At 44.8% G+C, this 26,074-nt stretch overlaps 1 protein-coding gene across 3 annotated transcripts in view; it reads left to right on the forward strand.

Annotated features, from left to right (window-relative positions):
* Positions 1-26,074, forward strand: part of LOC126540163 (4'-phosphopantetheine phosphatase) — a 190,969-nt gene that overhangs the window by 119,921 nt on the left and 44,974 nt on the right. For 2 of the 3 annotated variants that reach the window (XR_011892904.1, XM_072286618.1), the window contains exons 7-10: positions 16,470-16,654; positions 20,436-20,517; positions 23,528-23,545; positions 25,505-25,599. Coding sequence is in view for 2 of the 3 variants with exons in the window: in XM_072286618.1 (XP_072142719.1) it covers positions 16,470-16,654; positions 20,436-20,517; positions 23,528-23,545; positions 25,505-25,599 (380 nt within the window). In the remaining variant the exon portion in view is untranslated. The remainder of the gene's footprint in view (positions 1-16,469; positions 16,655-20,435; positions 20,518-23,527; positions 23,546-25,504; positions 25,600-26,074) is intronic. The other variant, XM_050186949.3, reaches the window with a different exon arrangement.

A 26,074-nucleotide genomic window follows, 5' to 3' on the forward strand; every position in this document is an offset into this window, starting at 1 on the left:
GCTATCCTGCCGCATATTTCATACCATTGGGTTTCGGAGGCAGGGTTACTGCGGAGTGTTGCAAGCATGGACGTGGCATCGCAACGGATTCGACTATTCTGATTTGCTGCTGGACAGTCTTCAGATTCCGTAGTCAATTCACCTAGGGAAGACAATGGTATTAAATGTGGAGACTTTTCGAGCAGTGACACAGAGGATCGATGTCTGACGCCGGACGCCGATGCCGGATTTTCTGCGACACGATGCCCTGGACAATTTTGTGTTAACACAGTCACTTTTGCTGCAAGAGGAGGCTTGGCAGGCGAGAAAAGACTAGAAAAATGAAAGACTTTAGGTGCCACCACTCTGAAGTTCCTCCTGCACCTGCCTGCTTTGACGTCATAGATTTTGACAGCGTCTACTAATGTCTGGTTGATTATCTATCTGTCAAGAAAGACATTACATTCTAAAGGAACTGAACAGTCAAACAACCTAGCAGGATATATATATTCTCTCTTATACCTTTTCCACTATTAACGAAATACCTATACGATAGTCACAAAAATTATGGTACACTCCAGCCACGTGGGGATTCGTTACCACACATGATAGTAGCGACAGCAGGGGCAAAAATGTGCAGGCATCTGTAGACATAATGGCATATGACAGCGTACTTAGAAACAAGGACGTAACAGATAATGAACAACCACGAGCTCTGTGGTTATAGAAAAAAAAGGTTTTATGTATCTGAACAAGGCAATGTCAGATGGTGTGTTTCACTGGCTTTCTTTCTCCTTTATCTTTTCGTTTTTGTTCCTTTTTTGTGCCATATGAAGGCTTGTGAATTATGAAGTTTCGTGTAGCATGATGACTGCTAGCTCGTATGAGTGGTCAAAAATCTGTGTCGTTTTCTGAAGTGCTCATGCATGCGTTGGAACACGCATTTATCTATGCTTATCCGCCAACGAACCGGCAGTTGCAGTTACAGTGCTCATGGTTGTTCATTCTCTGTTACATCCTTGTTTCGAAGTGTGCTGCCATATTTCATCTTGACTAACCAACTAGCCCACCAGTACGTCTTAAGTAACCCCTAAACAACTGCCTCATTTTTTCACTTATCATTATGTGTTTACAGTTACTACCAAGGAGTTGCCCCACGTAGTGGGGCGACCTTTGTGGTGCTCTTTGCCTTGGCGAGTTGGTCCAAAGAAACACTCAGGGTCATCGTGTATGCTGCCCAAAGTGGTTCCGAGCAGATTTCGCCGTCCCGGTTTAGAACACTTGCACTGCGCTTTGTACTGCAGAAAACTTTGAATAAAGCATTATTTGGAATAAAGTGATTTCATTATAATGGTAATCTACTGTGCATATACAGTCGACCTCTGTTAATTCGACTCCGGTTAATTCGATCCTTGCTGAAAGTCCCCGCCGGCGCCCATGGGCCCTAAATTTTGTTGTTCTGATCCTAAAATTGTCCTTCGCCGGATAATTCGAACTTGGCCAGTCAGTGTGAATGTGCCTGACCCCTATGGTAATTCCATTAGCTATCCCGTTAATGGCAGCGTCTATCTCGGCGGAAAGACCAGATACCAGAAAGAGCTAATAGCAAAACCGCCTTCGCGGCGTTTGTATGCTTTACAGCATAACAATTGTGTATTGCGGTGAAGATGGCTTAGGAAAGCTGCCGTCATTGTAAAACATATTAGGCCATTGCTTTTTTTTTTTTTTTTTTAGTGGAAATTGTTTGTGCGTTTGATTTGTACTTTGTTTAGGAGCTTTAATTTACATTTCTACGTTGAATTCGTACTTTGGACACATAGAAAGTGGCCACACGTTGGCCAGTTCCATGGGATTATGGGAGAATTGGGAATATATTGAGAAATGATACCCGTGCGACATGGGCACAGAAAATGGCATTCAGTAGTTAAGGCCTGAAGTTCCTGAATGACTTTTTTTGTGGGGCGGAACTGCCGCACCTCCAATTTTAATGACATTTGACCCGGTGATGTCGATAACAGCGTCTTCTGAAGTGAGCAATTTTAACGTAATAATAAAAAGGTAAGCATGCATTTACAAGTTTAACCTGCCTTCAAGGCTAGTGAAATGTAGAATTAAGCATACTATGGTGCTGTTAGAGAGGTGCCACTAGCTTTAGTTCGCCGCTGTCTTGTATATTTGTTGAGCCAACATTTAACACGACTCCACTTGCACCAGCATCCCTTCTAATGTTTTTTTTCTTTCATATAAAACTTGATGCACTTGTTTGTGTGTGCTGCATGGCTTAAACACCTGAAAAATTTGTTTCCAGCTAAATATAATGTCGTATCAAATTAAGTAAACCGCACTGAGCAAGCTATAGCATGGAGAGTAGGCATTTCTCAGTCTAATGAGTCTAATGAGTTCAGTTTAATGAATTCACAATTTTGTAAGACTAGAACGACAACAGTAAGGACAACTGTCGCTACAAACCCACGAGACATTTTACACTTAAGTCAGCTTGGCTACTCGTAAAGTGTCCACCTACACTCGCCTAGTAGGAGAACACAGCATTATAATTATGAAGGTTTCCATGAACGCAGTCCTGTATTTTTGGGGGGGGCGGTCTCTTTCATAGTTGTTGTAGTACTGTATTGAAGTAGTGTGCCGATGACAACCAACTACTTCAAGCAAAAGAAGAATTAGATTTGTTCATGTTGCTGCCATTTGTTAATTCGACCTTTCGGATAATGAGACCAAATCTTTCAGTCACACAAAGGTCGAAAAAGTTCGGCAGCATGTTACACTCCTGTAACACATGAAGGCAAAAGCCTACTGCACACTTGGTAATGCAATGCATTAAGTTGTACGATTGGAGGGGTCAGACTTCTTGCAAGACATAACGAGCCGCAGTGTGAAGTACGCATGTGGCACTTTAGTTCGACCTCCGCAACGACACATACGAGCACTTAATGCACTACCTAAAAGCACAGCATGCTTGTTACTAGTAAGTGTTACAAATGCACAACGCAGTTGCGTTGAATTCTCTCAGCAGCAGGGGAAAGCAACATTCGCGGTCGAACGCCTTGCTCCCGCCACTGTGCACGTTGCACCTCGTGTCTCGCTTGGCGAGCGTCCTCGGCCATAGCGTGCATCCAAGGCCTACCGCGCAATCCGCTAGGCCCCAGGCAAGCATCCTCCATCGGCGCCTCTCTTGCTTCGCAGTTGGCTGTCGCCACAACCGCCACTGCCGCCACGTGATGTCAGCGATGCAAAAATTTTTTTTTTCTGTCTGTGCGCACCGCTCGCATTCCCCCCTCCACTAGCAGCTCACTCAGAGAAGGTCATGTGGTTTTTTTGTGCCACTTGACTAGACGGTGCATTTTTTTTTCAAGGCCATCACGCAACAAGCCACTTAAGGCTTTCGCCTTAATAATGGGAGACGACTGTACTAAATATCATCATCATCATCATCATCATCATCATCATCATCCTGTTTTATGTCCACTGCAGGATGAAGGCCTGGCTTGGTGATCTCCAATTACCCCTCTCTTGTACTAGCTGATTGCAACTCATGCCAGCAAATTTTCTCATTTCATCACCTCACTTAATTTTCTGCCGTCCTCGACTGCGCTTCTATTCCCTTGGCACCCGTTCTGTAACTCTAATGATCCACTGGTTATCCGTCCTACGCACTACATGGCTTGCCCAGATCCATTTTAACTTGATAGAGTTAAATGCCCCGTGTCACAGAAAATCTGGTGTCGGCGTCGGCGCCAGCGTCGGTGGAGTTGTCCATGAGCGAAAATGTCCATTTTTACAGCGCCCTCCGTATTTGGCCGGGGGTCTTGAAAAAATTACTGTCCACAAACTACTCATCTAATCGAGAGCAAACATTGCTCTCAGGGTAGCATATTGTAGTGTAAGTTGTTTGAGATGTATTTAAAGGGACACTAAAGCGAAACAATAAATCAGTTTAGACTAATGAAGCATTGTTTGAGAATCCTGCAGGCAGTCATTTAAAAAAAATTAGTTTGATCATTAGATAAGAAAATAAAGGTCCAAGTATCAGTATTTGAATTTCGCGCTGAAACCCCAGCGCCGGTACGTATTACAAAGTATGTTTTCGCATTTGCGCCACGTTGGCTGAATAAAGGTTTTCGAAACTTGCCATGTTTAATATTTGGTTCCTTTAGAAACAATTTAGTCAAGCTGTACTGCTATATATAATTAGTAGGCCCTGGAAGATGCCATCAAAATCCTAGACGTCACAACCCCCAGGTACGGGAACTTAAGTGGGCGTCGCCACCCATATTTCGTCCTTGCGCTTTTTCTGGCTTACCAAACGTCTTATCGTTGTAAGAGTGGTGTTTTTGGTGTTGTAGGACGATAATTTACTGATGCAGAAGCAATAATTTTTCACTTTAGTGTCCCTTTAAACATCGGTACTTGCCTGCATTTTGTAGAATTAAGCAGAAACTGCTTTCTGCTATGAGCACAGATCTTGCAGACGGGAGCCAAGCTGCTGACTCGACAGGTTGCGCCATCTGGCGGACAGCAAGGGAAACAACTTCTTGGCTCGTGGGGAAGCAAGCGCTCTTCTCTCCTATCCCCCGAGCCGAGAAGTTGTTTCCCTTGCTGTCTGCCAGATGGCGCAACCTGTCGGGTCAGCAGCTTGGCTCCCGTCTGCAAAAGCTGTGCTCGTAGCCGAAAGCAGATTCTGCTTCATTCTACAAAATACGGGCAAGTACCGATGTTTAAATACATTTCAAACAACTTAGACTACAATATGCTACCCGGTGAGCGATGTTTGCTCTGGATTAGACGAGTACTTTGTGGACAGGAATTCTTTAAAATCCATCGGCCAAATACGGTAGACACTGTATTTAGGCATATGTATATGCCACGCCTTGCTACATAATATGCGGTATATGTGGGTTATATTGCGATACCATTCTATCACTAACGTTGCTCATACCTCGTCTTACATTCTTGACAAATTTCTTGGAATTTGTAGCATGACAGCCCACAAACAAATCTCATTAAACAAAACACCAACTGTGCATGTCTTTTATGTTAAATTTCCTCAGACTTAAATATTAAAAGTGTGAAACAATAACAGAAACCTGAAAATAACGTAACTTTTTTGGCACGACTGTACACTACCTTCGGGATCCGCCCACACAAGGGGCTGCATTTCTACCAGAAAGCTCGCCTTTGTGCACTTTGTGTATAGCATTCGCCGCTACCATTTCCTGGTAAGCATTATGGTTACATAAGCTGCAGCTTCCGGGAAGCATGAGACGCAGGCAGGGATCTTTGAATGCCATTGCGTTCCGCTCTTAAGGGGAAGCTTTAAGAGGAAGCTTTAGCTCGGGCCCAACTCCGACGTAGCCCATTCAAATACATGTAAAATGCAAAAACTCTTTTCTGAGATAACCCCTGGATCAATTTTAATGAAATTTGTTGCATTTGAGAGAGAAAGTTAAATTCTAGTGGCTATTGGAAGCAGAATTTCGGTTTAGTGCCTGAGTTTTGTTAAAAAGATTTTCAAAAATTCATGTTTGAAAATATAGAAGCACAATGTTTACAAATTAATAGCTCTGTATCAAGAACAGATATCGCAGTTCTGTAAACGACACCCATTAGATCATTGAAAGCGGGCAAATTCAATATCTAATTTTATACTTATGCGAAGTTGTTACATTGTGTACAAGGATTCTGTGAAAGCTATAATTTCATATTACTAAATTTTTTTAGATTCATGTGTAAAATATAGGTTTTGTCCAGTTTCGATGTACTATTAGATGCAATTCACTGAGTTCTGATATCATTTATGATTACTAAATTACACAATTGTAAACTTGCTAGTTTTGTTTTCTGAAAATTTACGATTTTTGCTAATTATTAATAAAAAGTTGACGACCTAAATAAAAAATTCGAAACCAACAGTCACTAGATTTTAAGTTTTCTTTTAAATGTAACGAATTACGCCAAACTTGGTGCATGGTTGCTGAGAAAAACGAATTCTCCTTTTACATGTATTTAGGTAGGAGCACCCAAGCTAAAGCTTCCTCTTAAGTGTGGTCCAAATTTTTTTTCTCGCCATGTCAATTAGAATGCCGGCTGTCTCATTTGCTCTTTGATCCACACGCTCTCTTTCTGTCTCTTGACATTACACCTAACGTTTTTCATTCCATTGCTCTTTGCGCTGTCCTTAACTTGTTCTCGAACTTTTATGTTAAAGGGGTCCTAGGACTTGGTGAAAAAACACAGTCTGCGGATAGCATACGCTGCTGTGAACATCTGAGCCAAGTTTTGCAGTCATGCGTGGCACATGGACTCGCAAATGGAGTGCAAAGAGACCTTTCTCTCAAACACACTCTTTTCTACAGCAGCATGCTCCTCTCTCTTCTCTGGCTGCTTTGTTTCGTCATATAGCGAATTCCCATATGTGGCTGCTATTGGCCAGTGGCTAACGTCAATCAAGAAAGGTTTTTGGATCGGTGAGCTTCTTCCTATTGTTACTGTGTATATTTATTGATGAAATTTAATAAACATGCTGAAGAAAGCTAAAATCTGCTCTCTAATTTTTATAATAATTATGTGCTTCCGGAAGAAGCTGACTATCATCAGCTCATGATCGGCCACAGCCGCCTGCGTAGGAATTAAGCTTTGGCCACCCTGCTTATTGGTATCATAGCCATCAGGTCCTGCTCATTTCAGCTAGTTTTTAACTCTCAGTTAGCCTCGAACCACTTGAAACTTAGTTAGACCACATGCAGCTCACTTCTAGCTGCTTCTTAGATGCCTGGGCAGACTAACTGATAGTGCTTGAAAATGCACAAGTTGGATGTGGCTAATATCCATCAGTCAACCTGGTGAAGGACAAAGCTGGTCCGCACCGTGTAGCATGGTCAGACTGTAGCATATGAGTGCAAGCACGCACTCAAGCCCTGTCATGCACAAAGCAAACGCTGCACGTACACACCACAGTTGCATGTAGCTGTGGTCTGCTATGTAGTGTAGAAAGCGCCGCTGCCGTGGGGTGCCGTGATGAGTCCACTGGCTAAAAGCACTGCGGCTCTCTGAGGACATCCGCATTTGACTTACATTTGGCACGTCGTAGGCGCCGAACTCGGAAGTAGTGGCATCTATGTTGTCATCCAAAATCGAATTTGAGGTGCGTGTCTCGGTGAAGTTCAGTAGGCGGAATGTTGTGGGCAAGCCCCGCTGTGCCATAGCCTTTGCAGTGCAAGGCATTGAAGAAGAAATGGATGCAACGCAAAAGATGTGTTTGATTGCCAATAACTCTGCTTCTGCTGCACACATTGAAGTACTTTTTGTGACAAAGTATTTCTGAAATAGCACATTTTAACTTCAAATTCATTTCTCCACTACTATAAAATGTGGTTCTAGACACCTTCAACGTCCAAATTTCTTTCCCCATAAGTTAGTACTGGTAGGATGCAATGATTGTACACCTCTCATAGATAGTGATAAACTGCCGGTCATGATTGGACAATGCCTGCCATATATGCTTCGACCCATTTTTATTCTTTAAATTTTTATTCTCATGATCAGGGTCCCCTGTGAGCAATCGACCTAGATAAACGTTTTCTTGCACAGATTCTAGAGGCTGACTGCCAATCATGAATTTTCGTTCTCTTACTAGCCTATTAAACATTTCATTCGTCTTCTGCATGTTAATCTTCGACCCTATTCCTACACTTTCTCAGTTAAGGTGCTCAATCATTTGTTGCAATTCATCTTGATCATTACTCAGCAGGACAATGTCATCTGCAAACCGCAAATTGCTGAGATATCTGCCATTGATCCTCACACCTAATCCTCCTCAATCAAGTAGCTTGAATACCCCTTCTAAATAACAACGCCACGTTGAGGCTCGTGACTCTGCTGTGCAAGAGGCAACGTGGATATGCGAACTGCTTGCACGCATGCAAAAAAAGCTTCGAACAAGTAAATGGGTGCATTCCAGATGTCAGTCAAATTGGTATAGAATAGTATAACTTTCATATAATCTTATTGTTTGCTGAACAAAGCCGGTGGTAAATTAGCTTTCATGCATGTACTCAATTCTGCTCTGCTTATGTCTAGCAAGTCTCCCCAAAAGAACAGACTCGTGGCACTGTGTAAAAACAAGTGCGAGAACGTTTGTACTGTTTGAGGATGTCCTGAAGGCGCCACGTGGTCCTATAGGTGTGCATTATGCTGAGAGAGCCAAAGGCCAGATTTCTTGGCATACGTTGCTACTCTGTGCAGATATTTAATGCGTGAGCATTAAGAGTGTCAAAGGGGAAAAAATCTGTATGTGTGGGAACCTGGTCATGTGGTAGAAATAGAGAGCAGATGGAAGAGCTTATATATATTGCCACATCCTCTATGGTCGCGGCGGGTATGTGCCAGGCGATGAAAACGACGCTGAAGTAGCAGGCGAGTAGAAAAACAGAGACGACAACAACGCCACGTGGACTGCTCTGATAACATGCTTTTCGACGTCCTCGACACCAGCTTTCCCGTCTCCTACTAGGCTGTGACACTGGTGGAGGTGCGGGGTAGGATTGCCTCATGCTGGGCACCCCTTCGCGGAGCCATACCTCGAAAACGGAATCACCTTCGTTCGTCGAAACTCCTGTTCACCGGTACAGTCGCCGCCTGCTAGGCCTGACGCCCGAGTTTAACCCTTTGCAGGACCCTGCTGGAATGCGTCTACCTACTTCCGCCATGGCTACTGCAACTCCATCGCAGGTGACGCTGCAGAATCCTAAGATACCAGAAAGTTTCCATGGCGACGCTTTTGAAGGTGTCCAAGATTGGCTGGAGCAATTTGAGCGTGTCACCAGTTATAATGACTGGGGCTCCCAGCAAAATCTGGCTAATGTCTATTTTGTGCTTCAAGACAGTGTGTAGACGTGGTTTGAGAAGCAGGAGAGAAGTTTGACCACATGGGATGTCTTCCGCACCCAGCTGCTAGACACATTCACTAGTAGCGACGGAAGAGACAACGTGCAGCGCCTGCTCGAATCTTGTATTCAAAAACCAAACAAGAGCGTTGCCATGTTTGCAGAAGATATGACCCGCCTTTTCCACAGAGCACACCCTGAGATGGCCGAAGAAAAGTAGTTACACTATCTCTTGCCCAGAGTGAAAGAGGAACTGTTTGCCGGTCTCGTGAGGAACCCCCGACGACAGTGGCCGAATTCACCATTCAACACCGCTAAGAACGGGCACTACAGCAACGGTACTGCCGATATGATCGCAAGAACTCGCCGGTGAATGCTTCAATTCTACCTGAGAGCTCCGGCACGTCTCTGCGTGAAGTCATCCGAGAGATTGTGCGAGAGGAGATCCGGCAGCTCGGGATTTCTTCTATGGCACCAGCGGTGGCTTCTGTCGCTGATATCGTTCGGGAGGAAGTTCAACAGGCCTTTTTGTCGCACGACTGGCAGGCGGTGCCGCGACAATTAACCTCCGCGGAAGCTGTCTGTCGTCCACCTCCCACCACTTCGATGCTGCTGACACCGTCAACCACTTTGACGCAGTCATCACCGCCACCCCCGACGCCCTATTTTCGACAGTCACAGCCGCCGCCAGCTATGTGGTATCGCCACCAGCCGATCGCTGCGCCTCGGTCTTACGGCGAATCCCTTGCCAGCTACCCTCTTCAAAAGACCGATTTGTGGCGCACCGCTGACCGCCGGCCCCTATGCTTTCATTGTGGTGAAGCAGGACATGTTTACCACACGTGCCACTACCTTGCAGCTGGGTATCCAAGGTTTCCCAACTGCAATTACCCTGCGTTTGATGCTGCACGTACCTGCGACGAAAATTCTACAAACTTTCGGCCGGAGGGTTCAGCGCCGCCTCGATCGCGTTCCCCTTCTCCGGTTCGTTACACCCCACCGACCCGTTGCGATTTTCCTGACGCCTCTAGGGGCAGGTCCCCTAGCCCGCGCCAGGGAAACTAGAGGCAGCGACCTCCGGGGGTGAGGTTGCAAACCGTCTTAAGTTTCCAAGAGCCCCCATCAGCAACGAGCGACGACTCTAAAACTCCGACGACTCTAAAACTCCGACGACTCCAACCACACCCCCTGTAACTGACGCCATCAGCATTGATCTTATTGTTTGCATTGACGGCCACCAAGTGGCCGCTCTCGTCGATACTGGTTCCCATTTTTCGATAATAAGTCAAAAACTGGCCGACAGGCTGAGAAAAGTGAAGACGCTGTGGACTGGGCCCAACATCAGAACTGCCGGCGGCCCCAGTTGATGACACCTATTGAAAAATGCACGGCCAGAATAGTAATCACCGGTGCAACCTTCGTCACCACCCTCGTCATTCTCTTTGAGTGCTGTAAGGAACTTATATTGGGGATGGATTTCTTGAGAGAGTACGGTACAGTGATAAATGTCCGTGACCTCGTCGTCACATTTGCTACGAGCTCAGATGACGTCGACCCTGCGGAACACCAGCGACCCTGCTTACGTATTACCGACGATGACGTCGCGCTTCCGCCGCAAGGCTGCTCCCTCGTACCTGTTATCTGCGACAACTTGAACACCGGGACTGACCTCGCCAAACACATCGACGCACTGGTACCGAGTCAAGGCATTTCCATCGCCAGGGCCGTAATTAACATACACGACGGACGTGCTGAACTCCGGCTGACGAAGTTTACCAGGAAACGTGGACACATTGTTAAAAGCACGGCTGTTGCTTACTTTGACGAATTTACCTAAGTACAAGACTGCCTCTCAGTGCAGCACGCGACATCCACCGTGGCTGTGCCTGCCCCTGTGGTTGATATCAGTCCCACCTTGTTGCCTGTCGAACGCAACAGCCTTCTTGAGCTCATCGATGAGTTTAAGAGCTGCTTCTCATCCACGTCACGAGTCAGCCAGACACCGCTCACTAAGCACCGTATTGTCACCGAAGCCGACGCCAGAACAATTCGTCAGAATCCTTGTCGTGTAGCCCTGAAAGAGCGCGAGGCAATACAAACCCAAGTGAAGACGATGCTTGAGGACGGGCTTATTCAGCCATCTAAGGGTCCTTGGACATCGCCTGTCGTATTGGTGAAAAAGGACAGTAGCCTGCGCTTCTGCGTCGACTATTGAAAACTCAACCACATCACAAAGAAAGACGTTTATCCGCTACCGCGTATCAACGATCCACTGGACAGGCTACGAAACGCACATTACTTTTCGTCGATGGACTTGAAAAACAGCTACTGGAAAATAGAAGTTGATGAGAGAGACCGTGAGAAGACCGCTTTTGTGACGCCCGACGGACTTTATGAATTTCAGGTGCTCCCCTTCGGTTTGTGTTCTGCACCAGCAACGTTTCAACGACTAATGGACACGGTACTCTCAGGCCTCAAATGGCAAACCTGTCTGGTGTACCTCGACGACATGATTGTTTTCTCCGTCACATTCGAGGAACACTTACGGAGACTAAAGACAGTCTTTGAAGCAATGTGCTCAGCTGGTCTAACTTTAAAACCTGAAAAGTGCCATTTTGGCTTTGAAGAACTTCAATTTCTCGGTCACATTGTTGGTCATGAAGGTGTCCGACCTGACCCTGATAAAATCTCTGCCATTGCCAATTTCCAACGCCATCAGATAAAAAGGCCGTGCGACGTTTTCTGGGCCTTTGCGCCTACTACCGACGCTTTATCACGAATTTTCGCTCATAGCATGGCCATTAGCACATCTCACCAGAGAAGATGTCCCCTTCGTGTGGGGCGAAGACCAGTAATGGGCATTTTACGACCTATGGCAACGGCTGCAGATGCCTCCCGTGCTCGCACACTTTGATGACGACACTCCTACGATTCTTCATACCGATACTAGTAATGTCGGCCTTGGCGCAGTGCTTGTACAGCGGCAGGACGGCACCGAAAGAGTGATTGCTTACGCCAGCAGGATGCTATCAAGGACGGAGGCTAACTACTCCACTACAGAAAAAGAATGTCTCGCACTGGTGTGGGCCGTCCTGAAATTTCGGCCATATTTGTATGGTCGGAGTTTCACCGTTGTCAGTCACCATCATGCACTTTGCTGGCTGACTAATTTAAATGACCCAGCCAGTCAGCTTGCGCGCTGGAGTCTTCGGCTCCAAGAGTTCGACTTCACGGTTGTGTACAAATCGGAGAAACGACACACCGACGCCGACTGCCTCTCTCGGTCTCCTGTTGAGACTGCAGTCCACGATGACGATGACACGGGTTTTCTAGGTGTGCTAGATGCTGTCGACGTTTCACGCCACCAACGCGAGGACGCAGAACTGGTTCCTCTTTTCGATTACTTAGAGGGAAAAACAAGCAGCGTGCCGAGGTTATTAACGAGAGGGCTGCCTTCGTTTTGCTTACGCCACGACGTTCTCTATAAAAAGAACTTTTCACCTAATGGCAGCAGTTACCCACTCGTCATTCCCGCATCTCTTCGCGACGAAGTCCTACATGCCTGTCGCAACGAGCCGACCGCTGGTCAATTGGGATACACCCGCACATTGGCAAGAATTAGGCTAAAGTACTTGCGTCGATCGTGAAACGTTACACACAGACATGCCTGGATTGCCAGCGCCGCAAAGCCCTACCCGGCAAGTCAGCTGGACTGCTGCATCCTGTTCAGATACCGCAAGCGCCGTTCGAACAAATTGCCATGGACCTTTTAGGTCTGTTTCCGCTGTCTACTGCCGGAAATAGATGGATAATCGTCGTCACAGATTATCTTACTCAATACACTGAAACAGGTGCTATCCAACGTGGAACAGCAGCCGAAGCAGTGCGATTTTTCGTCGAAGCCGTCGTCCTAAGGCATGGCGCTCCCGCAGTGGTCATAACAGACAGAGGATCTGCGTTCACGGCTGCGCTTCTGGATACCGTGTTGCGACTAAGTGGTACCACTCACCGAAAGGCCACGGCTTATCATCCCCAAACCAATGGGCTGACAGAACGTTTGAATAAGACTCTGGCAGACATGATGAGTATGTGCATCAAAGTCAACCACAAGAACAGGGACGAGATTTTAGGATACGTTACATTTGCGTATAACACGGGGCGCTAAGAGACAACATGCGTGACGCCTTTCAACCTCGTTTGCGGCCGGGAAGTGACAACAATGTTGGACGCAATGCTGCTACACGAGTGTGGTGACAACGAGACTGGTGCCGAGGAGTTTACGCAACGCGCAGAGGAAGCCAGGCAGCTTGCACGTTTCCGAATCCAAGAACAACAGGAATACAATGCCCGACACTACATATTCGGCACAGACCCGTCATATACAACGTCGGCGACTAGGTGTGGGTCTGGACTCCGATTCGTCGGCGGGGGCTGTCTGAGAAGCTCCTGCGAAGATACTTCGTCCCATATACAGTTCTGCGCCGCATCAGTGATGTGAATTATGAAGTTTTCCCCCACAGCCATAACTGCTTCAAACGCCGGCGGCATCTGCCTGAGGTTGTGCACATGGTTTGTATGAAGCCATACTTTTCCTCATGACCTCAACTTTGCACCGTCTATGCACAGCCTTCGGACGTTGGTGCATCGGGACGATGCCTCCTTTTCAAAGGAGGGGCAAATGCCACATCCTCTATGGTCGCCACGGGTATGTTCCAGGCGATGAAAACGACGCTGAAGTAGCGCGCGGGTAGAAAAACAGAGACGACAATGATGTCGCGTTGACTGCTCTGATAAAGTGCTTTTACACGTCCTCGACACCGGCTTTCCCGTCTCCTACTAGGCTGTGACAATATATATATATCGTGCAACTGATAGTGGCTTGCTCTGACCCATCCTCAGCTGCACTTTGCTCCTTGAAGAGACAGCACATGTGTCAAGTGAGCTCCTGAACAACACTTTTCAATGTGGTGAACGCAGTCATGGATCTAGGACCTCTAAGAGGCATTACATAATGCTAACCCATTTAATGCTAAATCACCACTGAACGTTTCATACCTGTTTGTGCCAAGCAGTTGCCATGCCAATTGTCCTTGATATGGAGTTGAAAAAATATATTATTTTATTATTATATATTATAATTTACTATAATATATTAATACTATATTATTTTCAATATCTATATTGAAAAAAAAAATTCACAGCCTATACTGGCTGTGTGCATTGCTTCTCAGTCAATGGTTTCTGTGTTCAAATATGTACTCCGACTAATTTGTTTGCCCAATATGTGTGGAAGTATATAGTTAATCTGTGTAAGCATATCTTGTGATAATCAACAGCAATTCAGATTCAGGCATTCCTATTTTATCAATTGCAAGCTGTGCAAATGGAGCAATGTAATGAAAACCGCCACAGGCACCCACATGATGTTGTGGAGGTGTCTCATCTTCGTGTGTGTTTGTATGTGCCCAAGGAGACATTACCTTGGGTTCAACATAGCTTGGGTTGATACACACAACCAGTAAAGATATACGGGCACTGCACCCATACATATTCAATGGTGTGCAAAACACAAAGCACGAACGTAAATACTAAGTAGAAGTTTTATTTCTGTTTCTCAAGATTCTTCAGAAGCCACAACACTTGAAAATTTCGAAAGGGCAAGTTTACATATATGTAGTTCTGCAGTAAAATAGATAACATATTTCATAAATACACATATAAATTTTTAGTTTAGAATGGACAAGATTGGCATAACAATTGACATTGCCTATCTAAATAAAAAGTTATAGTTCTTCCAGAAGCATATATGTGTTAATGAAATGTCTGTTCATTGGGGACGCAGTGCAAGATGTGAATTCAATGGGACAATTTAATTTTACTTCTCCTTTTCTGCTTCAAATGCAGAACAGGTACATGTTCTCTACAGAATTTTGAAAATGGCTGTTGTTAGTTAGCTGCAGGGTTGTAGCATAAGTTAAATCCCATGTTTTATGGAAATACCTGTTATGAAGAGCTGAAAGCTCAAATTAATATTCAGCTTCCACATTCTGGAGTTATTTGGGTTTAGCTTGTTCCTTTCTATGGTACTATTTCTGTCTAAATGATTTCAGCAGTTCCAAGTGAAATCTTTTCTCCTTTGTTTGCAGAAAAAAAAAAAAAGATGGGCACAGAAACGTACGCCATTGGTGCCAGGTGATGTCTGCATAATATCACTGAAAGGAAAGCATAGCAGGAGGATGCAGAACAGCACAGTGGATTTGAAGTGTAACCGGCGGTGCGAATCTCAAGCGCTAGCTGTGACAACATTGATATGCTTTGACTCAACATTCGTTTGTGTTGGCCGCCAACAAATGTGAAGAGCCCCTATTATTGAAGCATTTGTGAAATTAGGTGGCCACGACAAAGAGCGCACCTGTTGTTGATCCAGGATGTTGAAATCTATGTGCAGTTAAGCCTCAATAAAACGAAGTATTTAACTTTTCATAAATTATTCTGCATAGAATGCTATGTGTTTGGAAACTCAATATAACAAAGTGTGTTTATACACGATTTCAATATAAAGAAATTTCACTGCAGCCACAAAGGAATACCGAGGCAACAAATGGAAACTTCCATGAATGCAGATTGTCAAATATGGTTGAATTACAAGCAACTGCTTGCCAACACACCTCTCAAATTGCGCGCTGCTAGACCAAGAGCGACTGCCAAAGTAGAGCAGCATCACATTCCGTCCACGTGTAATAGGATACTGTTGCACTCCATGTGCTGTATGCTTTAGGCGTGAGTGAAAGCATGTGAGGGTGAGCCGGAAAGGATGGTGACTTGATGGCGTGCTTCTGTTTTGTGAACAATGCAGACACGAGAGAGCTGTGCTGTGTTTCCCTGATGCACGTGCATATGCTTGAGTTGCCAGAGAAAGATGTGGGTACTGCACCTAGGTAATACTGGACGCGGACACACTTTCGGCCGTTTGTCGCCCGTTTGTCTACGTATCTCCTTTGTTAGCACGGCCGTGGCTGCGTGTGCGGCTGTCAGCACGGAGCGCATATGCAACTGTGCATCCTGTCTTAAAGGTAATCCGCCACGTATGCAAAGACTGGGCGTGTCAAGACGGCGGCATCATGTGCACCATGATCTGCGCTGTCTTTTCGTGGGTTTAGTGCTGGAGGTTGCGTGATCTCAAGTTTCGGAGACATGTTGAAGCGAAAGGCAGATGAAGCGTGGCTGACTTTGCTTCCTACCACCAAAGTTGATATCACCAACATGGCATGAAACCATATTTTTCATCACTGGCCTTCAAATTCAACAAAATAAAGGATTTTCTCATTAAAATTTGTTGTTTCTTTAAATCGCCCACTGATTCGGAAAATTTTACGGCCCCTTCTGTACAAGAAAAATTTATCGGCAACTCCACTTATCTACATACAAAGGTCGAATACAAATATAATGAAATTTCTATAGAATGAAGACCGATTTGATTGACTTCATTATATTGAGGTTTAACTGTGCTTTCAGTGGTATAGCTGGGTTAGTGCGGAGAGCTTGTGCCTTTGGCGTTCATTGCTAATTAATGATGATGTGGCACTGCAGGGGAGTTCAGCGAGAGTGACATCGCACGCAGCCTGCTTTTCATGATCAGCAATGACATCGGCCAGATCGCCAGCCTCTACGCCCTCATGCACGGCCTGGACCGGGCCTACTTTGGTGGCTACTTCCTGCGTGGACACCCACTCAGCATGCACACCATCTCCTTCGCCATCAATTACTGGAGCAAGGTGCGCTTCCCACGTAAAGGGTTCCACTTTTTCGTGTTTTCCATCCTTAAAGTGTGTTTCTCATCATCATCTGATCTGTGCTTCAAAGCTACCAATACAACCTTAACTTTTTTTTTTTTGCACCAGGGGCTCAAGATAGCCATACCACTTGCACTATTACTACGCTGCGACCTACCAAAAATAAAATATATCAAAGCTCCTACGAGATACCTCGCCAGCCCTCGTACAATGCAGCAAACCTTGAAGTTTCATTGTGTGGCTAGTAGTAGTAGTACAGCCGAACACGCAACAATATTCAAGTGGGATGAAAATAACTGAGTTATTATAATCGAATTGTATGAAAAAGACAGAGAGTACTAACCCCAATACATTTTAATTAGACAGAAAGAAATTACAGTTGAACCCACCAGTTTTAAAAACGCACTCGGATGCAACAGTGATCAGCTGCAATGAATTTTTTTCTGTGTTCTACAGTAAAATAAACCGTTTACTGTGATGTCCCCATTCCTCATTATTGGCCATAACAATTAAATCTGACCACTGGGTATCCGTGCCATAAAAAAGAAAAGAACACAAAACCATAGAGAAATAAACTTTATTTCAAGAGCAGACGACGATGGTCGTCCCCAGGTGGGTGACATCCTTAGTCCAGGATGCCGTGGTCCCTTGATGCCCATCGCACCCACCACTCGAAGCTGGTCCTTGGGACACGAGCTGGTCAGCAGGTCCTCCCACTGCTCCGTAGTAGGGGGCTGGGGGATCGGGGGCAGTGTCGTATTGTGTGCGTGCTCCGATGGTACAGAGTGCATGGCGCCAAGTGTATCTTGCAGGCGTAGTCATAGCATGTCCGATACGTCTTGTGCAACCGTGTCCCATGCGGAAACGTATTTGTCTGTAGCCTTATCTATGCGACGGTGTACTCTCATCATTTTTGTGTGCGGTGGAGGGTACCTTTACCAAGTCCATAATGCACCTGGATTTCGATGTATCATCTGCGTATGCCTTAGTCCAGGTCTCTCGCAGTGCAGACCCCTAGCGGGTTAGCCCGGAGAGTGTGTTCTCAGGCTGTGGCGTGTGCCGCCGCGATGTGCCGGAGTCCAGACTATATAAAAGTCCAGAAGATCCTTGGTCCCTTTGAATACATCTAAAGCCAGAGCACTTATCCTTCCAAGTTGGTAGTGCCTGCAAGCTGCTTGCGAGTCTGTGATCACCACTACTTGTTCATTTCCCCTCGCTGTGATAGCCTTGAGAGCGATCGCCGTCTCTTCAGCCGAGTCCAACTAGTGGGTGGCAACTGATGTGGCTGTGAGCTGTTCTCCTCTACCATTCATCATGCTGACTGCGTGCGCCTCCAACCCTTTGTAGTTTTCGACGTCCTTTTCCTGTGCCTTTTTGTATTTCCTGATTCTCGCTGGTCTTCTTCTCTGCATGTTGCATAGCAGCACCGCGACTATGATGTTTTGTAGCTGCAGCGATATTCTTTTCTTGCCTTTAACATTGTTGTCTTCTCTATATCTCTTCCCAGCTTGGTCAGCTTGTGTCTCTCGAGTTGGCTCATTCTATGAGCTTCCACTAGCTCTTCCCACTTGTTGTGGATACCCAGGCTCAGCAGCTTTTTCGTGGACGCTGTCCGGGGTAACCCTAACGCCATCTTGTGCGCCTTTCATATCAAGGCATCCAGCTTGTCTCACTCACTGTTTTTGAGCCCTAGGTAAGGCGTGTCGTACGCCACCCTACTGGTAACCAAGGTCTGCACTATCCTAGGTGTATCTTGCTCCTTAAGGCCGCATCTACGGTTTGCAACCCTGTGTATTAGTTGGACGACTTGTGCAACGGTCTTGTTGGTTGATTGTAGTCATTCCCACACTGTCCTTTTGCAGAGTGAGCCCCAGGACTCGGAGTGCGTCCACGTTGGCTATCCTTACGCTGTTCAATGTCGATTCAGGGTCCGGCGTCTCCAGTAGAAGACGCCTTCTCGACCTCCCCAACAGCACCGGCAACTCAGACTTCTCTGGGTTGCACGCGAGGTCGCGCTCACGCAGAGCTCTCAGTCTTATCGACCGCCTCCTGCAGCGCATCTTGCTGCTCTCCCAGGGAAAGGCCCGCCTTGATCCAGATGGTTATGTTGTCCGTGTACAATGCATGCTCGATGCCCTTGATTTCTCTCAGGAGCAGCTGCAAGCCTCTCATCGCAAGATCTGTGCAAAATCAGCACAAGGCATCCCAGTCTATTCGTTTTTCAGAGGGGTGGAAAGGAGATGGGAAGAGGGATGCGCGAGTCTGGAGATGCGGCGAAGGCGTGCCGTGTTGCGTGCGTGGAACACAGGCAATTGCGGCGGCTCGCTTTTTATTGCGATACCAATTATATGGAAACTCCAGACGCATTCTGCCGTCGCCGTGAGGTCCTGTGTAAAGTCCAACGGCGTTAACACTGTCGCTGTGTGCCCTACGCTGTATGTGTGAGTGAAGGTGTGCGTGACAGAAGCCGGCGATACAGTTCAACCTCGCCCGCAAGAGGTTGTTGCTGCCGGAGCCCAATGGTGCCGTTGGTGCCAATGGTGCCGCGCGAGGTTGAACTGCATCGCCGGGGCACCATTGGGCTCCGGCAGCAACCGCGTATTTTTCGACTGGGCACAAGGGGAATTGACGATTGCAGATCAATCTCGCGCACGATACGGAGGGAAGTGTTGAAGCAGCGCGATATGGACGGGCAGCTTTTCGCCAGCAACTATGTACTTTGCGCTGTGTCTTAAAAGCGATCTGCAGACAGCTCACACCTTTGTGCGTGCTGTTTTCTTGCCACTGCTTGTGTTGTGAAGCGATAGACAGCATGAAGGTCACTTCGCTCGCTGCTGCTGCTGCACTTGCTCACACCAGTGTTTTGACAGCGAGTGTCTGCGGTCATCGAGTGTGATGTGTTCATGTTTGCCTGTGCGCGCTGACACCATGCTTGTTAGTTCAGTTAGTAAGCGAATGTTTCCAAAGTTTATAGGCCGACAAAACTACAATCGTTACTTCGTATAACTGTCTAGTAATTTGCTATCGCAATCGATGCTTCGGCTGTTGGGTGAAACTGCAACATTTCTTTTTTTGGTCAAGGATTTAGCCGTTTTTTGGTTCTTCTTTTTTTATTATTATTATTTCGGAACGATACCCAGTGGCCAGGTTTAATTGTCATAACTGATGATGCAGCGTGGGAACATTGCAATAACAGTTTATTTTACCAAATAACAGACACTAAACTTCACGTGCCCATGCAGCACATTGTTATATCCTATATATATATATATATGTGTGTGTGTGTGTGTGTGTGTGTGTGTAGTTAAAACTTGGTGTTTTTATATGTGTGTTCGACAGTATAGTACTAGCAGTATATTAACAGCAATCATGACCAGGGGGCCACCATTGCACTCTCAGCTGTGCCAAATCAGTTGTCCACTCTTTCCTGAGGTTATTGTGCCACATACTTGGATCTTTCTTTGTATCGACTTGCTATGTCTACTTGGGTTGACCACGTTTCTTCCTTTTACAGCGAGACTCTGCTGACGTAGTGTAAGCAGGCTTTTCTGCACATCAGGAATGCAAGGCAGCGTAGCCTGTTGGCAGGGCCTGTTCTTTTATTATTATTTTTTTTCCCCTTGTCGCGTTGCGTCTCTGATATGATAAGGGCAGGGGAGTAAAGTGAACCGCAGTGCACTTGAGCCCTCTTGGCCTTGTGATAACGCAATGGCAATGTTAGATCCTTTGTGGGACCCTTCATACTTCGTTTCGCTGTGCGCAGGGCAAAGTTCGAGCATCATTTCTGCGACACGAAGGCTACCTGGGCGCGATCGGTGCTTTCCTCAAAGGGGCCAGCGAATACGGTAAGTTAGACTGCCCTTGAATACTATCGCTCCTGCAATATGTATAAGGCATATGGGCCTGTTAAATGCACTGTAAGGCTGGCAGGTGAACAGAAAACTAAACTGATGCATGCGGTGCTGCTTTTTGAACTGCATTTAAGGTGTCTATCACCACCAATTCACCAAGAGCTCATAGCTTTGTCACAAAAATGTGGCGCGCAGATCAGCCCATTAAAGGATGCTAGGTGATTTCACATACATGCCACTTATTTTGTTATAGACCTCTCTGTATATGTTATCATCCTCTTACACTGCCTTATGTATGAGTGGCCTGTCACTAGTACTGTAGCAGCAACAATGCTGTGATAGCCGTGCTTATTTTGTTTTCCTTTATTTTTATTTATTTGCAATTTGTTTGCGATTGTGCCCGTGATCTCGTTGTCAATGTTGGCTTATACCCCTGTCACACAGAAAACCTAATGTCATTTCCACCAACAAATGACATTTGTTGCAGTTAACGTCATTATCACCGTGCACTGTCACACAGCAAAAACTAATGTCATTGGAAAATGATGACAATATGACAATAGTAAAAATAAAGGAGAGGCAAAAATAGTATCAGAACCCACTTTTGTTCAATAATTACTTATACCTACATTAACACTAAATAATAACTCAGACCATGCTTTTGAATCACAAACTTGTCGACACTGCCAACCAAGTTGAGTCCAGCCAAGCCGAAGATCAGGCAAGCAACATGGCGGAAAGCACGACAGGCGCTTCCGCTACGTCTGCTGAAAAGAAACAAGAATGTGAGTTGCGTGTCGTCATCGTTCTGATGTGCATGCGGGCTCCTGATATCCACATCATCGGTGCCTGCCACAGGAAGACACGTGTGTGCATTTACATCAAGTTAATCTAAGTGGCCATGGCCGATACTCCAGTGTGAATAAACACAACTGCCCCAGCCGAAGCCAGAAACGGCCGTGGATCAGTGGATTGTCAGTGGATTGGGAGTAGCTTTCTGTAATTATGCACTGTGATGCACAAAAGTCATTAAAGTAATAATCAAGTAATAAAACCGACAGAATGATACTTATTTTTTGTTCAACAAAAAGGCATGTACCATTTGCGAAGCTGACCAGAAGACTCCTGGTGTCGAGGACACACATTCGGTTCCAAAACGAATGTGAATGAGTTTTGCAGACTCATTTGTTTGGAAATGTCATTCTCAATTAATGTCATTACATTTTACTGTGTGACAGAAAACAAATGGCATTATGAGCAAATGTCATATTCGTTGTAAATGACACTAGATTTGCCGAGTGACATGGGTAAGAGTAGCAGTGCAGTTTTAAAGATGCAAGAAAGCGCATGCTAAGGTAGGTCATTGCAGAAATCATGGTACAAGCAGTGCAAAAATAACAGCGACACAAGACAGAGACTACACAGATCAACAAACTCGCACGGTTTTACACTCTATCATAGATATACATTGATTTATATTGCACATTCATTGAAATTTTTTTTCTCAGTGATTTCTATGTTTTATTCTTTTTCTTATGTCAGCAAGTTGAGTACATTTTGCAAAGCTGTCCGGCAGTAATTAAAAAATGAATTTTCTTTCCATGATCATTTGGCAAGACACAATATCAAAATTTTGAGGCTAGAGCAATGTACTATCACATTGCCAGTTATGAAGCTATTCATATCAAACAATCATTACTATGTGAGAGCAGAAATGTTATTCAGGGAGAATAAACAAAGTAGATTTTTTTACATGCATAAATGTCAGTATTAAAATTACATAATACTCTCCAGTAAGGTATTCCAAACCTTTCCATTTGTTACTACACGAGGTGCAAAATGGCACAAAAGAATGAGAACAGGGGTAGAGGCATTCAATGGGAGTGCTGAATAACAGAGTCTGCAACAATGGTAGCTGCTTCAACTAGATCGTGACAGTGACACAGGGATGACACATGATGGTGAATCAGGCCGGTATCTGCCCTCATAATTTTCAGCACTTTGACTTCATTCTGTATACTGACAGGTATACCTCGAGTGAACTAACTGCACTTTGGCATATTAATGTCGCTTGAGGTCAGTAAACAGTGTTTTTGAGCAGTTCAGAGACCAGTGTAAGGCCGCAGCTGTTTGAAAGGTGCATGTGGAAGCTTGAGCTTGGGATTTCCTCTCTAAACTACATGGGAACAGAGAAATCCTTCTTTTTGGCAACCACTGCACTGATTTTATAAAGGTTTGTTACATTTAAAAGGAAACATTAAGGTCTATTAACTGTAGGAGTCGATTTCAATTGATGCCATAAATATTTTTTGGAAAAATTCTTGAAAATTGCGAAATATCAATGACCTCAACTACCATTGAGTTTAGAACCCTGAAACTTAGCAGAGCAATAAATGGGGGCTAGTTAGTTTGCGTTAATTTTGAGAGCACGCCGAGTTTGAAGCACAACACAATGCTAATTACAGAGCCAGACATACAGGTCTTGACAAAGCCCGAACTCAGCAGAAAAGACACTACCACAATTCTCTAAACTGCACCTAGTAATACATCTAAATTGGACAGTGTTGAGCACTGCGTTTCATTTATTCTCATTACCGGAAGCTACATTGCGTTTCACACCTTTATAGAACAGCAAGCTTATAGTATACTCCACTTCAAAGTGGGAGAGGCTAAACATTTTTTTTTCTTTTGCAGTATCATGAGCAACTTGGCCTTGGTTAACAAGAATCATTATCTAAATGAAGATACATCTAGGATAAAACAGAATAAGTGCAGCAGACATGTAACTGAGTTAAGATTTCATAAGGACTGCTTTAAACATTCTTTTTTTCCATGAGCATCGAGGGAAGGGAACCAGCTTCCTGTTTGTTTTGTCATTGCAATTAGCCGACAGGGGTTCGCATCTATGTCTTCAGAATTTAGCAAGAGTAAAAGCAGCAATCTACAGTTCATTTCTTACAACTGCAGTCATTTTATGTATTGATTGTGCATATGCTTTTTCCAGCACACAGCACCACTAAATGTATGTAGCATTTTTCTTATAACATGTTTCTCACTCCTATCTTGGTCCTGTAACGGATCGATAGTATCATGAATAAAAAAAGAAGTCATGTATATTATACGCTGCTCCCAGTTATACCAGTAATATGTGAGTAGGACTTTTGTGAAACCCTCGTAAACATTGTAACAGTTTCGTGTGAGCTGTAAAATCATATAACACATTTGCCCTTTGAAATTCTCTAACAGATGCAGTTTAAGAAACTGAGGTATCTGTTTTTGGTGCATAGTTACAAATTTGTAAACTTTGTGCTTAAATTTTTTTTAGCTTGCCAATTTTTGGCAATATTTGTAAAAAAATTCAGGTCCTAACTCAAAATTCTGCTTCCTGTAGTTGCTAACATATAATATTTTCTTTAAAATGCAGCAGATTTCATTCAAATTGATCAAGCAGTTGTCTCGTAAAAACATTTCTGCATTTTTAATGTATTTGAATAGAGAAATCGGAGCTGGCTCTGAGCTAAAGATTACTCTTAAGGGCCCTATTTTTTGGAAAGCAGTAAAAATCTCTTCACTAGAAGCATCAGAACCATTAGCAATTCTCCTTAAAGTGCTGTTAAAGTATTTGAATGAAAATTTTCGCTAAGAGATTATTCAACTTTTATTAGGATGCTGCACGCAGCTGAGAATGATAGCTAGTGAGCACAACGGAATGAATGAGGCCTTTGCCTGATACAGATATGACTTCGGGACTTGGAATGCTTCGCAAGACATCTCTGCCAAACTGCACGAACTTTGAAGGCCCTGCAAGGTGATGGCAGCATCACACATGTTGATTTGACTTCATCAGAACAAAAAATGTATAATCAGATTACATGAGTGGTGGTAAAAGGGCGCACAAATGTATTTTGTAGATGGACATGTGATTCCTTGCTGTAATTTAGGCAGGTGCAATGTTCCGTAGTCCAGGCATACTCTGGCTCCGTTAGATGAAAATGGACCTTCTTCAGGTGCGCCTTGTGCACATGTGAGGCCACGACACCGTTACTATTGCGGGTAGTCCACTCTGCCAGCACCGCCCTTCTAGCTGTAAGACCACACGTGTGGTACATATATGTGTTTGCAAGCGAAAGTGAGAGTGACACACTGCCGTAGAACATGTTACTAAGTATTCAGGAGTTAGAATGTGAATATTTCCTGCTACTGTCGTTCCTACTCTTAGAAAAGCAAAGTGGGTGCAGTAGGATACGTGTGAATGCTGTGCTGGTGACCCTACTAGTGATGCATGCAGCACACAATAAATGAGAAGCAAGTCACATGAGCGCATATGAACACACACGCACATGCACGCATGCACACACACACACACGACACATGACAGTGCACGAACCCACTTGTGCTCACCACAACTAAAAGGAACACAAGTGATTGGGCCCATTGAGCTAGACCGCAGCCACTGGAGGTGCTTTTCCAATGTGGGAAAGGTCCATTGCAAGGCACTGAGGCAAGCAAGTATTTACACAGTATCTTGTGTCTTGTGCTGTTCACCGTATGCATTCTCACTAATATCACACCATCAGATTGCTGTGGACAGCTTCACTGTTTACATTCGGGCATCAAAGCACCTGCTCTGTGGACTGTTGCAAGGAGGTTAATTAGGCAGTTCCTGTACCCTTGCTAGTGCTTTTGAACAGATGCTCATGCACACTTGCAACAGTCATACATGGATTATGCCAGTGTGCTCACAGGTGTCTTTGGAAAGGTCTTTACCCACTTGTTCATGAAGTACTAGCACTAGTATAAGGCCTCATTTCACTTTGTTATGCTCAACTTTCCTTGTCAGTCTTTTTTTCTTTGTTTACTTAAGGCTAGAACTTCTTTAACAAAAGTTAATATATCATGTTGTATTCTATCGGCAGAAATCTTTGTTTGAAGCATATTTTTTTAAGGCATTCATGTTAATTGCCTGTTCTTGTTATTGCAGGCACACAGAACTGCTCATGGAGCGAAAACTACGCCGGCAGCTCGGGCCTGCAGAGTCCTATCCCTGCCCAGCTGTCTCAGCATAATAGTACAATGGTAAGTCCTCATGAGTATAAATGACAAAGTATATAACTACAGCTTTGTGATATTCATTATGTAGCCTTTATACAGCAAACAGCTATAAAATGTGCCACTCATTGGCTAGTGGTATTTGCTCTATAGTTGGTGTCAGAAAACTGGCTATTTCTTACCATCCTAGACCAGTAAAACAGCATACTGATGGAATCTCGTGTAAATTATTCTGGGATGCCATATCTGCATTCATGTAATGTGATCATACACCTAGAAAAGCGGGCTTTATAACGTTTCGTATGACTCGTTATGTACAGTAACCACACCCAAGGACTTCAAGTTGTGGAAAGGACCTGTAAGAATATTCATTTGGTGGATGACCCAGTAACTGCTCACCAGTCCCACTTAGGCTCTCCTCGCTCCCTTAGTGCTGTGTTAATGCTGCACAATATCAAGTCACTTTGCATGTTTGGTGCATGAGGACGTTCACTCGTGGAAT

This window comes from Dermacentor andersoni, chromosome 2, assembly GCF_023375885.2.
Source record: "Dermacentor andersoni chromosome 2, qqDerAnde1_hic_scaffold, whole genome shotgun sequence".
NCBI classification, from domain to species: domain Eukaryota; kingdom Metazoa; phylum Arthropoda; class Arachnida; order Ixodida; family Ixodidae; genus Dermacentor; species Dermacentor andersoni.